We start from the raw sequence: 15173 nt of genomic DNA on the forward strand, positions 1-15173 counted from the left end.
TTTTTTTTTTTTTTTTTTTTTAAATTCAGATTGTGTACGTGGAATGGGGAATCGTTTATTGTGCCTGCAGGAAAAGGATGAACTATAGAATTTCAGGAATGGGAGGGAGACTGTAAAGTCCACATGGTTTTATGTTCTTTTTAAACATTCAGAGCATTGGAAATAAAATTTTATAGTGTGTCAGGCTTTGAGCATGGAGGTGATAAAGCTTTGATGATTACCATGTGCCTTGTGGAATAAGTGAGGAAAAAGAGAAGAAAGCTCATTGTGATTCCAAATTAAATATTCCAGTTTAAACGGGGCATGGTGGCTCACGCCTGTAATCCCAGCACTTTGGGAGGCAGAGACGAGGATATTGCTTGAACCCAGGGGTTCGAGACCAGCCTGGGCAACTTGGCGAGACCTCGTCTCTACTATAAAAAATTAGCCGGGCGTGGTGGCACACTTTAAAAAAAAATCCAGCAAATGGGGCAGGATTTAAATTCCATTGAGATGCTCATAATGGGGAATGAGCTTCCATAGCTTGTGTCCTCTTGCCTACAGGGGCCTTCCCATGAAGTAGAGAATGTGGGAGAAATTCCTAAGAATCATCATCAATCTTAGATAAAAGATTAATTTTAAGTCGGGTGCAGTGGTTTGTGCCTATAATCCCAGCACTTTGGGAGGCCAAGGTGAGAGAGTTGCCTGAGCCAGGTTTGAGACCAGCCTGGGCAATTTGGCGAGACCTCATCTCTATAATTTAAAAAAAAAAAGATTAATTTTACTTCAAATTATTTCAACATTTAAAAAGAATAAACTCAGGGCTGGGCGCCGTGGCTCAAGCCTGTAATCCCAACATTTTGGGAGGCTGAGGCGGGAGGATTTCCTGAGCCCAGGTGTTCCAGACCAGCTTGGGCAAAAAAAAAAAATTAGCAGGTGTGGTGGCGTGCTTGTAGTTCGCAGCTACTTAGAGTGCTGCAGTGGAAGCTTGCCTGAGCCCAGGTGGTCAAGACTGCAATAGCCAGCCGCCCTGGCCCACTGCACTCCAGCCTGGGGTGACAGAGTGAGACTCCGACTCAAAAATAAGATAAACAAACCCACTTTAGAGAGGTTTTAGAGAAAAATCCCAAAGTAGAAAATATTATTGACAAACCTGAATATAACCCTCTTTCCTATTTGGGGGTATCTTCTTCCAGATTTCTTATACATTTAATACGTTTATTCATTTTTGTATAGTCAATCTTGTTAGAAGCATTCCATAAGGCTGGTCTGTGTGAGGAGGGGTCGTGGGGTGTCACAGAATGTGGGCAGATGCAACATTGTCAGAGGTTGAGAGTGAACCTGATAAACATTGAAGGCCTGCTTAATGTTCCTGTGGGTGGAAAAAACTGCAAAAGACCAGTCTCCTGGTTCAGAAAGTAGGAGTTTAAGTACTAAAAAGGTAGGCTTTAGAATCAGAGACACCTGGCTTCATGTCCTGGCTCCAACCTTTTTAACTGCTAGGACTTGAAGAAATTACTCAGAGTCATTACATGTGTTTATTGTAAAATAGGACTATCATCACCGCAGCCTCGACCTGCTGGACTCAAGTGAATCCTTCTGCCTCAGCCTTCCAAGTAGCTGGAACTATAGGTATGTACCACCACGCCCGGCTAATTTTTTTATTTATTGTAGAGATGACATCTCAGCAAGTTGCCCAGGCTGGTCTCGAACCCATGGGCTCAGGCTATCCTCTCGACTCCACAATTTTTGCATTCTGAAAGTGGATAACTCTATTTGCAAGGTCAAGCGCAGCAGGTGGCTCATACCTCTAATCCCAACACTTTGGGAGGCCAAAGTGACAGGATTGTTTGAACCCAGGAGTTTGAGACCACCCTGGGCAATACAGCGAAGACCTTATCTCTACAAAAAATTTTAAAAATAAAGAATAAATTAACCTGGTATGGTGGCATGTGCCTGTAGCCCCAGCTACTTGGGAGGCTGAGGTGAAGGGATTACCTGAGCCCATGAGGTCCATGCTGCAGTGAGCCATGAGCCCACACAGCTACACTCCAGTCTGGATAAGAGTGAGACCTTGACTCAAAAATCTATTTGCATTGCTGTTCTAATTTCATACCAGGTTAAATCTAGACACTATGTATATCCATAGTACTTGACAATTTGGCTCAGTTGCTCTCACACCACCATTTTTAGATGGACTTAATGCAGTATCCTACAGGTGGTCTTTGGTAGCTTAGAAAAACCAGTGGGCTGTTAAAAGTCGATGTACTCAAATCAGAGATTTTCAATAGGCTGTTTTCACTGATTCCACTCTGTCAGTATCATCTTCACAATATTCTTAGAAGTGGCTTGAGGATCATGATAATCTGTTACTAGTATTCCTATAAGCTATTTGTATAATTCTTTGAAGAAATCAACTTCAGGTGTTTATTGTAGATTTTGCAAAGAAAGCAACTGCTGCTGGCTATAAGATTAGGATATTCTGCAATTTCAAAAAATCTAATTTAATATTCATGATTGTTACATAAAGGCAATCTCATTTAAAACAAATAGTATGAGCCATATCCTCTATGATAAAATAATTTCTATGTCTAAAGTCTTATGTCCAGCATTGTATAAGACCTAGCACTGATCAGTCAATACTGATGAGAAAACAGTTTTCCATTCAAAGACTAACATATTTCGTCTGAGTGAAAGGTGCAAGGAAATGTATTAAAAATCAAAATTTTATAACCAACTGAAAAAGATCTATTGCTACAAGATTGACATGGAGATAAAATTATTCACATTCTTTACAGATTTCCTTCTAGTGACGCAAAGTGCAAGGTAGAATAATTTTTTTAGCTGGCGTGGTGGCATGCACCTAGTTCCAGGGAGGCTGAAGTAGGAGGACTGCTTGGATTCAGGAGCTGGGGGCTGCAGTGTGCTATGATTGTGCCTGTGGAAAGTCACCGTGCTCCAGCCTGTGCAACATAGCAAGACCCTGTATATATAAAAAAAAAATTTTTTTTAATGCAATTATAGAGTTACTGGTAATTTAAAAAAAAAATGAAGCCCTAGTTCTTTCTTAAAAGCAAGATGTGAGGCTGGGCTCGGTGGCTCAGCCTGTAATTCCAGCACTTTGGGAGGCAGAGGTGAGTGGATTGCCTGAGCCTGCGGGTTTGAGACCAGCCTAGGCAATTTGGTAAGACCTCGTCTCTACAAAAAATAAAAAATTTAAAAAAAGCAAGATGTGCTAATACCAGATAGAGGGTCACAAAAATTGAAGAAATGAAGTCTGAGAAATAAGTAACTGTTGAGTAGAAGGCATTTGATAGGTAGCATGCCATAGTCTCTTTCCATATCACCAATATAAAACTGAAAATAAAATCTTAATCCACATTTAATGTACCTCCTCTTTGTTTTTCTTCTATGTTTCATTTCTTCAGTGTGGAAAGGAATGAACTTACTATGAGATTTCTGAAAGATTTATTAAAGTGAGACAGCAAGAACAGTAGATAAGGCTTTTTTTTTGTTTCTTTTTAATTAAAAAATGTTGTTGTTGCAGAAGTAGCCCATGCAGAGACAAGGATTTTTCTATCTACAAACATCAGCAAGAAGCTGAAAAGTGCCTATCCAATTGTGTCCATCTTGGATGGTTTTCTGTGACTAGTTACTACTGTCCCAGAAAGGAGGCCATGGGGTCATCTGGTCGCTGGCGTTTCATTCTATAGGCCTCCATTTCCTCCTCAGTAGGTTCCCGAGCCTCATACATGCTGTTGTATGGACGCTTTCTCTCATCAATCTGCAAGATCTCCTTGACATGAAGAAGGCGGGCCTCCTCTGCATTCAGTGCCTAGAGTAAGAAGAAAAAAATGAATATACAGTTTTACATTAGATCTCTTCAAGTGGCAGAGTACCAGAAGACCCCACTGAAAACAAACTGCTACAGCTTCAGACAAGGAAGGTCTGAAAATCTAGACTTTCTGAAAGAGCTTGGGAGTCAGCCCTTCCATTGTCAAGCTACAGCTAATTACCATTTGGCTCATATGAATTTTCTTAGAGCACAGAACATTCTATGACATCTTTAGTCAATGTTAAAAAAATTTTACTCTGTAACAAAAATTAAATAAGGTTCATTTTACTAATACAACTGATGCTTCTGGTAGAGACTGCAATTCTGACTTTCCCAAGGATTTGCTGAAACTTACAAATTATGGAGCTAAGAAGACAATTCTTCCCAGGCAACATGTCAGTAACTCTAAAACAGCTTTACAAAGCACATTTCTTCTGTCCATTAGTGACATTTATTAAATATTCTAAAGCAGTGGCAATCAATAAACACCTAGATCCATAAAAATTTCCATTAATGTGACTTGGGCAAATCACCCAGATCCTGGGCTCATCTCATCATTTATTTGTTTGTTTGTTTACTTTTTGAATCAAAGTCTCACTCTGTTATGCAGGTTGGAGTGCAGTGGCACACTCTCAGCTACCGCAGCCTCAATCTGCTGGACTCAGGCAATCCAGTAGCTGGACTACAGCATGTGCCACCACGTCCAGCTAATTTTTTGATTTATTATAGAATAGGGACAAGGTCTCACTAAGTTGCCCAGGGTGGTCTCAAACCCCTGGGCTCAGGAAATCCTCTTGCTTCCATCTCCCAAAGTGCTGGGATTATAGGCATGAGCCACTGCATCCAACTCATCTCATCATTTAAAAAGTGAGTTTAGAGGCCGGGCATGTTGGCTTATGCCTATAATCCCAGCACTCTGGGAGGCCAAGGTGAGAGGACTATCTGAGCCCATGGGTTCAAGACCAGCTTGGGCAGCTTGGTGAGACCTCATCTCTACAATAAAAAAAAAAAAATAGTTGGGTGTGGTGGCACATGCCTGTAGTTCCAGCTACTTGGAAGGCTGAGGAGGAAGGATCACCCGAGCCCAAGTAGGTCGAGGCTATGGTGGCCGTGAGCATGCCACTGCACTACAGCCTGAGTGACAGAGTGAGACTCCAACTCAAAAAAAAAATTAAAGGCCGGGTGCTGTGGCTTAAGCCTGTAAAACAAGCATTTTAGGAGGCCAAGGCGAGAGGATTGCCTGAGCCCGCAGGTTCGAGACCAGCCTGGGCAACACGGTGAAAATGCATCTCTACAATAAATTAAAAAAAAAAAAAGAGTTTAGAGACAGGATTAGATCATTTCCTAAGACCCTTAAAACAAAGAATGCTGCTGTCAATTTTACTATTAATATTTAGGCTTCATGAAGTACCTTTTTCAGTTTTTCATGTTTCTTTTCTTCATCATCACTATCTGAACTGCTCTTTCGTTGCTTCTTCTTTTTCTTTTTCTTCTTCTTTTTCTCCTCTTTTAGTTTTTCCTGATGCAGCTAAGATGGAAACACAGTGTTATTAATGTGAAAACAAAGCTGTAGTGCAAGTTTTAAGGTCCTCCCTCTAGAACTTAAAAATTCAGGACAAATGATCATCGACTTACCTCCAGCAGGGTTTGAGGTTTCCTCACAGATTCTTCCCCAGTTATATCATTTATAACACATTCCTCTGAGTTCTGTGGAAAAATATTTGTAATTTGAGTTGAATGTTGTAGTTACTGATCATCTCAGAAAAAGTTACAATTTGAAACATGAGAAGACATATTTTATACAGAGTTTGACTGAGCTTTGGTTGCTTTATACCTTTAAGAACCAAAGGACAGTTACTTACCACAATCTCCTTCCCAGCTTCTCCAGTACAATAGGAATATTTGAAAAAAGAGTGACAACATTTGTATCCCCATCGGCCTTCTTTCCAGTAAGATCCCCAGATATGCTGCAGAAGAAGAGAAATTAGTTAAAAAGAAACCTGAAATTAGGGACTTCTGTATATTGTTGACAGGAGTGTAACATCTTACAGCCCCTTTAAAGGCAATTTGGGAGAAAAATTCAAAGCTGGTTAATGGAGAGGGTGGTCTAACCTCAAGTGTGAGAAGCAGGCACTGCAATTACAAAGGTCTTACATTCTATTCCCAAAGCCTATAAAAAATTTAAGATATCTGACTTCTCTTGAAAAATTAAGGAGTGGGAAATTCTGAGCCTACACTACCACTTGGCAATAATGGGCTATTGCTGAACAGTGGATAGCCCTGTTAAGACAGTTTGTGCAATTTGCCTAGCTAATTTCACTCACATGCAATCAATGGCCTGGCTCCTATAGATGTAGTTAGGTTTTTGAACCCCAACTCAGAGAGACAGTTGTAGTATGGTAACTTCAAGGGAACAGTAAATGACGATCTAAGCTTTATGATGTGAGGCAATAACAAATAAATCCCATCATCTATTCAGTATTCTTATCCAAACATTTAATATATGTCCAATCAAGCCTTGAGACCTAAATTCCTGTTTATAGAACATAGACGGGATAAAGTAATAAGTTATATGATACCACCAGAAAACAGACAAATATAGAATAAGGCAGTTGACAACATAATTAGCCTGATCTGTTAAATGGTTACTGTCATGAAAATGGAGAGATAAACTCTAGAAAAAAAAAAAATTAACCAAATAATGATCAAAATAAAATTCAAATGAATTCTGACTAAAACAGGAAAAAAGCTATTAAAGGCAGTTTTGTGTATATTTTGGAAAATGCGATTAAGGACTAGATATTTGATGATATTAAGGAATTAATGTCAATTTTCTAAAATGCAATAATGGCAATGTGATTATACAGGAGAATATCCTCTTTTTAGGAGATAAGTGATACAGCATTTATGCATGAAATGTCGTAATACCTGTCATTTCCAAATGTTTCAAAGAAATGTATAACTATACTATATATGTGTGTATATATAACATCAGTGTGTACATTCACATACACACCTAGACAAAGCACATGTGACGACATATTAAAACGTTCTGAATTTAGATGGTGAGTATATAGATGAACATTTTTTTCTATGGAAAAATTTCATAAAACAAAGTTAAAATGTTAAAGAAAAAAAAGAAGCATGGTAATGGTTAGCTAACACAGTTGTAATAGAAAAGTACAATACAGAGCAAAACTAGCAAGGACACGAGGTGGTTCTAGTTTACCACATACTGTGTGATTGTTGATCTTTACATCCTCCTCATACTTAGAGCAGGCAACAGCCCGCTCCTGTCCTTTGATGACTGTCCCATGTCTTGAGTATTCCACATAGTCTTCAGTCTGGGCTAAAAGCAATTCAGCTGGAGGGGCATCTAAGTGCTCTTGGCCACCATACTAAAAAGACATCAAACATTATTCAGTATATTTTGCAATAAAGATCTGCATTTAAATATTTATGGAAGTATTTATTTCTAATCAGAAAGAAAGGGAACATTTTTTACTGGCCTTTGTCACAGAAAACATAGTGGAAAAAAAAGTCACCAAATTTTCATAAGCAAACAAAAGATGTCGCTGTGGTTATTGATCTGTTGAATGTGGTAGGTTACAAGATGATCATAAACTCCTCTTATCCTTATATGCAAGCCCCTTTGCCACATGACTTTGCTGCATCAAAAGATGAGGTTTGTTTGTCTCTCTATAACTTGAAGCTGAGCATGGCCATGTTACTTGCTTTGGACAATGGGAAGCTGGCAGAGGTGATGCAAGCAAAGGTTTCTTAGGCTCCACCGCATACTTTTTGTTGCTACTCTGGACTGTGACAATGCCATGTGAAAAGGCTGGGCCGGCTTACTAGAGGATGACAGACTATGTGGGGCAGAGATGAGCTGTCCCAGATGAGATCCTCTTTGCTAAGTTAGCTTAGCCTGCTCAGTGCTAATATCAGAGTAAGGTCATTTTAGACTATCTAGCCACAGTTGAGGAAGTCCAGGCCAGGAGACCCAGCTAGCATAAAATTGTGAGAAATAATGTTAATTTCAAGATACTAAGATTGGGGTTGCTCGTTTTGCTGCAAAAGCTGATACAAAAAGTGAATTCCAACTAAGACAATGGAAGGAAAGAATAGTTCTCCACGGATTAAAGGAGGCTCTTGTATTGCATTCTAAATGTAAAATGAATGCTTATTAACTAGTAGCTTCTCTTTCAGGAGAGTTCTTCTTTAGCATTTTAGACAAAATTACCTTTTCCAGGATGCTTTCCTTCTGCTGTTCTTTGAAGTCTTCTTTTTTGACTTTGAAGGATTTATACAATAGCTCTAGTTTTGTAGGATCTGCCTGCAGATGCACTTCAGATCCCTTGTCATAGGCTTCCCAGGCAAACACTAGAATAATTCAGAACACCTTAATGAGTCATCAGCTGCATTACTACATGCTTCTTGAAAACAAGCTTTCACCCTTTTCTTGTTTGCCCAAGATACTCGCTGGTGACACTGGCAATAGCAGCATTTACCCTAAGATAATTCATGGATTACAGTCCTAACCCTATCCCCAAAGTTTGTCATGAAATAGCTCACTTTTATTATTATTTTTGCATCACTTTAGTATACTGAAGAGTTTTTGGAAACAAATGACATTATTCTATTTTTAGTACTTTTAGCATTCTGTTTTTAGTAGTTTTGTTTCCATTTATAAAATATAGTAATTCTCATTAGTATTCAAGACAAGATAATATCTCCAAGAATGATTTTTATATTTTATTTTCACATTGAAAACCAGTCAGAGCTGGGCTCAGTGGCTCAGCCTGTAATCCTGCACCTTTGGGAGGCTGAGGTGAGTGGATTGCCTGAGCCCGTGGGTTTGCGACCCGCCTGGGCAGGTGAGACCTCATCTCTACAATAAATGAAAAAAAAAATTAGTCGGGCGTGGTAGTGCATGCCTGTAGTTCCAGCTACTTGGAAGGCTGAGGCAGAAGGATCGCCAGAACCCAGCAGGTCGAGGCTGCAGTGGCCGGGAGTCTGGGCGACAGAGTGAGACTCCAACTCAAAAAAAACCCAAAAAACCCCAGTCAGATTTGCTTTAGCCTCAAAGAGTGTGTTTATGTAAAACTAAATGAAAGTGGCAGTGAGCTGCATTTTTTTTCTTAAATGGGAAATAGGTTAAAAAAAAATCAACATTTTATGAGCTGATATAGCAGAGGTGCCAAAAAAAAAATGTATACACATTTTAAGACATGCTATCTATGTATTACTTTTAGTTTGCTGTAATCAGAAGTGTCTGAATGCTGATGGTTACCACGTCAAGCACCTCTTGTAATTGCAGAAGTTAAATGTGACTTGTATTCATCTATAATTTTAATAGTTTTTTGCTTTCTTAAAATGTGTATACTTTTTTTGGCACCCTCTGTATAATGTCTTGACATAAAGCAAACACTTACACTGAGTCTGAGCCATCGAAATGGTATCTCCCGTATATCTAACAAAGTTATCTCCCGCATAACTCACTCTGTAAAGACAAATTAAAAAAAACTGTCTCAGAGATTGACTTAAGAAAAATTAATTGGGAAAACTGAATCTGAATTAAAATGAACAACATCTATGGTCAGATTAAAAAAATAAACTTTTCCCCATCTTGAAATCTGTAAATTTAACTTGATACTTACTCATCTGGATTCTTGCCTGCATTGGCGTATGGATTCTCTCTCATTGCTCTAGTTTTTGGATCATAGTAGGCAGAATTTGGATCTAAATTCCTCAAATACTAGAAGAAAAAATTTAAAGAATGAATGTTTTACAGTAAAAAGGATTTCAGCAGCCTAATAGGAGGAGTTGAATATAATCAATTCAATGTGTGTGCACATTTCTGGAATACAATTGAAGGGAAAAATGAGGATACCTTATCTTGAAATAACTCTCACTGCATTATCAGAGTAGACAAGATTTAGGCTGGGAAGACAAATGTTTTTCAAATATGTGTGTTGACAAGACTTACTTTTGCAATATCTTCTCGAATCCTGAGATTCCGAACAGTAATTCGTCTCTTAGAGTCAAAATTCTGTCCAGGCATGTCAATATCATCTGCATATTTATCTTCATCCTCATCTTCACTATTATGATCTTTTTCCTGAGATAGGAAGAAGGAAAAAAATGGTAAGAAAACTATAACAGCAGCAGCTAGTTCTTTTCCTTTAACCAAACCCTTTTTCATGTGTGTTCTACAAAAGCTATTAGTATTAGCCATCAGAAATGGAAAACGTAATGTGTACTTAGAGAAAGAAAATACATATTACCATCTGAGAATTTGGTTCTTCTTCGCCCCACTGATGTTTTGGAGAATTCTGCATTATGAAAGAAGAAAAGTTATTTGTAACTGCATTCTACTTGTTCTATTAATTACTTAACACTAAGAATATAGTTGAGATTACGTAACTTAATTCCAGCTGAACAAATTTCTTCCACTTAATATGTGTTACTTTCAAAATCACAAATATAAGCCGGGCTCAGTGGCTTAGCCTGTAATCCCTCGCCTTGGGAGGCTGAAGTGAGTGGATTGCCTGAGCCTGCGGGTTTGAGACCCGTCTGGGCAACCTGGCGAGACCTCATCTCTACAATAAACCAAAAAAATTAGCCGGGTGTGGTAGCGCGCGCCTGTAGTTCCAGCTACTTGGAAGGCTGAGGCGGAAGGATCGCTGGAGCCCAGCAGGTCGAGGCTGCGGTGGCCAGGAGCGGCCACTGCACTCCAGTCTGGGTGATGGAGTGAGACTCCAACTCAAAAAAACCCCCCAAAAAACCAAAATCACAAATATAAATGTTTTGCAAAGAATTTTTTTGGAGTTCCTTCTAGTTGCGAGTTCAACAAAAGACATTTACGTACATTGCACCATCAACAGCTATGTCTATAGCTGACACTGCTCTGCCATATGCTGTTTACCGTAATATGCAAGTATCCAAGTAGATAAAAATCATCAGTCTCCTACATAATGTATCCTTACTGGGGAAATAAAATGTTTACAACAAACAACAGAGAATATTATTAGTTAGAACAAGAAAAACAGATCCTTTTCCTTTTTCCAGAGTTGGTAATAATTAACAAGTGCAACAAGTACTTACTAAGTGATATGTATAAAAGTCTCCTGGGAATAGGTGTTGGCCTCTCTATTTTAGACATGATAAACTGAGGCTCAGAGAGGCAAATTCATTTTTCCAAGAGCACATAGCTAACCAGAAGTAGAGCTGAATTTTAAATATATACCTGGTAACTTATGGAGCTAACTTGTCTGAGAGGTTACCTCAGTAACTATTACTGGTAATTACCTCAAGTGCTGTTTGCTTTGTAACTCACACATGTGAGTCCCTTTTAGAAATTTAAAGTTGAAAACTCTAAGTGTTTTTTTTTTTGTGCCAAGAATGTTAAAAAGAAACTTGTATACTCTAAAATGCACAATACTTTTACTCCATTAAGTTGGTCAGAAATTTAAAAAAAAAAAAAGAGAGAAAAAGAAAAAAAAAACATTCAGGTGTGGTGTTTCATTCCTGTAATCCCAGCATTTTGGGAGGCCAAGGTGGGGGGGGAATGCTTGAGCACAGGAGTTCGGTATCAGCCTAGACAACATAGACCTCAACACACACACACACAATCACAAAATCAACATAGACCTCAACACACACACACACACACACACACACACACAATCACAAAATCAACATAGACCTCAACACACACACACACACACACACACAAAATCACAAAATCAGCCAGGTGTCTGTAGTCTGAGTTACTAAGGAGGCCGAGGTGGAAGGATCAGGAGGTCAAGGCTGCGGTGAGCTGTAATCATGCCACTGCACTCCAGCCTGGGTGACAGAGACTTCACCATAAAATAAAATAAAAATAAAGAGTACAGTAAGACTTTGTATTCATATGTAAATTTTCCCCAGTTATAAAATTAATACATTTTCATTGAGGAAAATGCTAAACAAAAAGGATAAAAAGAAAAAATCACTAATTCTACATTAAATGAAAACTGACTGGTACAACTAGGCACAGTAGCTCACGTCTATAATCCCAGCACTTTGGGAGACTGAGGCAGGAAGATTGCTTGAGCCCAGGAAGATAAGACAAGCCTAGGCAACATAGTGAGACCTCTTCTCTACAAAAAATAAAGTTACAGGGAGACACCTCTCATCAACAGGGTGCCTGAACGAAGCGTATTTGTATACCTAACCCTTAACTGTACCCCACAATATCATAATAAAGAATATTGATTATAAAAAAAATAAAAAAATAAAAAATAAAGTTAGTCAGGTATTGTGTGTGGTGTGCGCCTACAGTCCCAGCTATTGAGAGGCTAAAGAAGAAGGATTGCCTGAGCCCAGATGGTCGAGGTTGCAGTGATCGGCAATTGTGCCACTGCACTCCAGTCTAGGCGACAATGTGACATCCTGACTCTAAATAAATAAATAAAACAAACCAAAACCTGACTCGTGTTCTGGTCTTCTGTGTGACAATATTTTATGTATTATTAAAATATAAGTGCTATTCATCAGTATTGTTAATGTAGTCTTCAGAAATACCATTTTAAGAGCTAAGCAACATTCCATCTTCCTGGACATTTATGCTACTTCAATTTCTTTTCTATTGCAAAAAAAAAAAAAAAAAAAAAAATGCTGTAGTATCTTTGTATATAGTAAGTTTTCTGAACTCTAGAAAATTCTTTAGAATTTCTTTAGAATGGATAGAATTCTTTGGAATTCTTTAGAATGAATAGACCTAATAATTTAATTCCAGAAAAGTATGTATGTATATATGTGTATGTGAGTATATATGCATATACTTTATGGCAATATTCACCCCAAATTGATCATATCAATTTATATGCCCACGAACCATATAAACAGTGCCAGTTTTACTCTTTCCCCTCAATGGTAATACTCCCTTTTCTAACTGAACTGATATAAATAAAGTGAATTCCTGTTTCAATTTTTAGATTTGCTTAAAAGAGTTTTAACATTCTTATTTTTAGTTCGAGTCTCACTCTTGTTGCCCACGCTGGAGTGCAGTGGCACGCTCACAGACACCACAGCCTCAACCTCCTGGGCTTAGGCGATCCTTCAACCTCAATCCTCCAAGTAGTTGGAACTACAGATGTACACCACCACATCCAGGTATAGTTGCTGTGACTTACTGAAGAGATGAGGTCTCACCAAGCTGCCCAGGCTGGTCTTGAACCCCAGGCTTGGCAATCCTCTTGCCTTGGCCTCTCAAAGTGCTGGGATTACAGGCTGAGCCACAGTGCCCGGCTGAGTTTTAACATTTTTAAATTGATCTTTTTATTACTTACAGCCTGTTCCACTAATTTTCCTGAGGCTAATTCTTCTTGGAGTTTCTGGGCTTTCAATGTTCGTTTTGCCTTAAAAAAAAAATTGAAATTTTTCTTACAATATTCAAATAGCAACTTAATTTTTATGTATTTAAAATACATAATTTCACTGTTTTCAGAAAGTCACTGAACAAGGCTACCTTTTTGAGATTCCTTGTAGCTCTATTCCTATGACTCTCTAAAGAATGGGAGGTACATGCTCTTGTTTAAACCAGGCATGAATGTAAACTGAGCCAGATGGCACCAGTCATCAACTGCAGGGAGCAAGCCTTGATAAAAAGGGACAGATGCCATATAACTCTAGATGACTGATTCTTGTCAGGCAGGCCCAGGGTTACCACATATTACAATGTTCAAGAAAAGATGACACACAGGTTTTCATATAAAATCTTATGATTTAAAAATGTTATTTCTAATTTAAAGAGGCATCGTGACTATGGCTCTGAAGGAATGGGAATGAGTAGGTGGAATCATAACAGTAAAAACTGAGGTTGAATTAAAATAAAATTTTCTGAAACAAATTATCTCTCTCCCTTCCACTATTCCCAAATGCTATGTGGGGTAACTACAAAACAGGTTCATGAGTGAGCAACAGCCAAGGGCCTTAAGTTTCTGACCTCAAAAAGCCAAAAGCTTTGGATACTAATCTGTTCTTATGCTTCCAGTATCTTCTGCTACTGAAGTCAGGGAGTAAAGGACAATATAATAATCAATTAGAAGAAACTGCTGCCAAATAGGGCTAGCTCTATTTATTTCCACTACTCAATCTTACAATTACAGAGGTCGCCTATACAGTAGAACTACTACTTTTATAAAAATGCTGCCATTTTTAAAGTGCTTCAAGACTTGAAAATAGAGTTGCTAAATTACAGATACAGCAAAATGGCAATTCTTTAAGGACAGCAGGAAAGCAGGGAACTTTGCTTACCAGGTCAACTTTGGCATATTCTTCTACAATTTTCATGTGTTCTTCTGGATTGTAGCCATTCCACCGATCCCGCTTCCCATCATAGTCAAACATCAGCTGAGGCTGGAGATGCTCATCTGGAGCTATATTTGTTCCTGTAAATTTGGCTCCAACTCGCCTAGGTCTCTGGAAAATAGAGAAAGATTTAATGTTTTCCTAAGTAATTATAGCCCAGAGGAAAATTTCACATAACCTTTACAGAGTGGCATGAACATACCATGAGATTTTATGATCTATTCAAATTATCAGTCTAGTCGTACGTCAGAATTTATCTATTTAATTATTTAGACAGAGATTCACTTTGTTGCCCAGGCTGGAGTGCAGTGGCATGATCATGGCTCACTACAGACTTGAGCTCCAGAGCTGAAGTTATCCTCCTGCCACAGCCTTCCAAGTAGCTGGGACTACAGGCATGCGCCACCATGCATGGCTAATTTTTCTATTTTTTGTAGAGACAAGGTCTCGCTTTGTTGCCCAGTCTGGTCTCAAACTCCTGGCCCCAAGTGATCCTCCTGCTTTGGCCTCCCAAAATGCTTAGATTACAGGTGAGACCTTTTTAACTAGCACCTAAATACAGATAATTTTAGAAAGATAGAAGTTCTCTGAAAAGAAAAAAAGAAGGACTCTGACAAGTTTTCCACATTTCAAAGATAGACTTACCTCAAAGCAGTCTTTCTTTTTGTGCGTCATGGCCCCACAATTTTCACACGCTCCTTGGCGGTACTTAGTAATTATGGAGTTCTAGAAATGCACATAAAGAAAAACAAAATGTCTCATGTGAGTAAGTAAAAAATAACTTTGGTTCTCATTAGTATTTTGTCTAATGAAATGATTTATTTGTTAAAAGGAAAACCAGTTAGAGTCTCCACACACAGATGAGAAAGTTTAAGGACTTCAGCAATACCAAATTTATATAAGAAAATACAGAAGATAAAGGAGTATGCATCGTGAATTTTAATACCAGATTTTATTTATATATATACACACACACACACACACACACACACACATATATATA

The 15173-nt window shown here is 38.4% G+C and overlaps 1 protein-coding gene across 1 annotated transcript in view; it reads right to left on the minus strand.

The window, feature by feature from the left end:
- Positions 1–3430: 3430 nt before the first annotated feature.
- The window catches only part of SLU7 (SLU7 homolog, splicing factor), a 16477-nt gene continuing 4734 nt past the window's right edge, over positions 3431–15173 (minus strand). Inside the window, exons 4-16 of the mRNA XM_008067243.1 lie at positions 14816–14896; positions 14117–14281; positions 13150–13218; positions 10102–10149; positions 9804–9935; positions 9475–9572; positions 9250–9317; positions 8058–8197; positions 7051–7212; positions 5677–5781; positions 5450–5521; positions 5226–5342; positions 3431–3814 (exon numbers count right to left, since the gene is read on the minus strand). Of these exons, the coding sequence (XP_008065434.1) occupies positions 3635–3814; positions 5226–5342; positions 5450–5521; positions 5677–5781; positions 7051–7212; positions 8058–8197; positions 9250–9317; positions 9475–9572; positions 9804–9935; positions 10102–10149; positions 13150–13218; positions 14117–14281; positions 14816–14896 (1437 nt within the window). The 3' untranslated portion in view covers positions 3431–3634. The remainder of the gene's footprint in view (positions 3815–5225; positions 5343–5449; positions 5522–5676; positions 5782–7050; positions 7213–8057; positions 8198–9249; positions 9318–9474; positions 9573–9803; positions 9936–10101; positions 10150–13149; positions 13219–14116; positions 14282–14815; positions 14897–15173) is intronic.

The sequence above is a fragment of the Carlito syrichta genome, unplaced genomic scaffold (assembly GCF_000164805.1).
Source record: "Carlito syrichta isolate Samal-C Ts95f unplaced genomic scaffold, Tarsius_syrichta-2.0.1 Scaffold309435, whole genome shotgun sequence".
Lineage (NCBI taxonomy): Eukaryota > Metazoa > Chordata > Mammalia > Primates > Tarsiidae > Carlito > Carlito syrichta.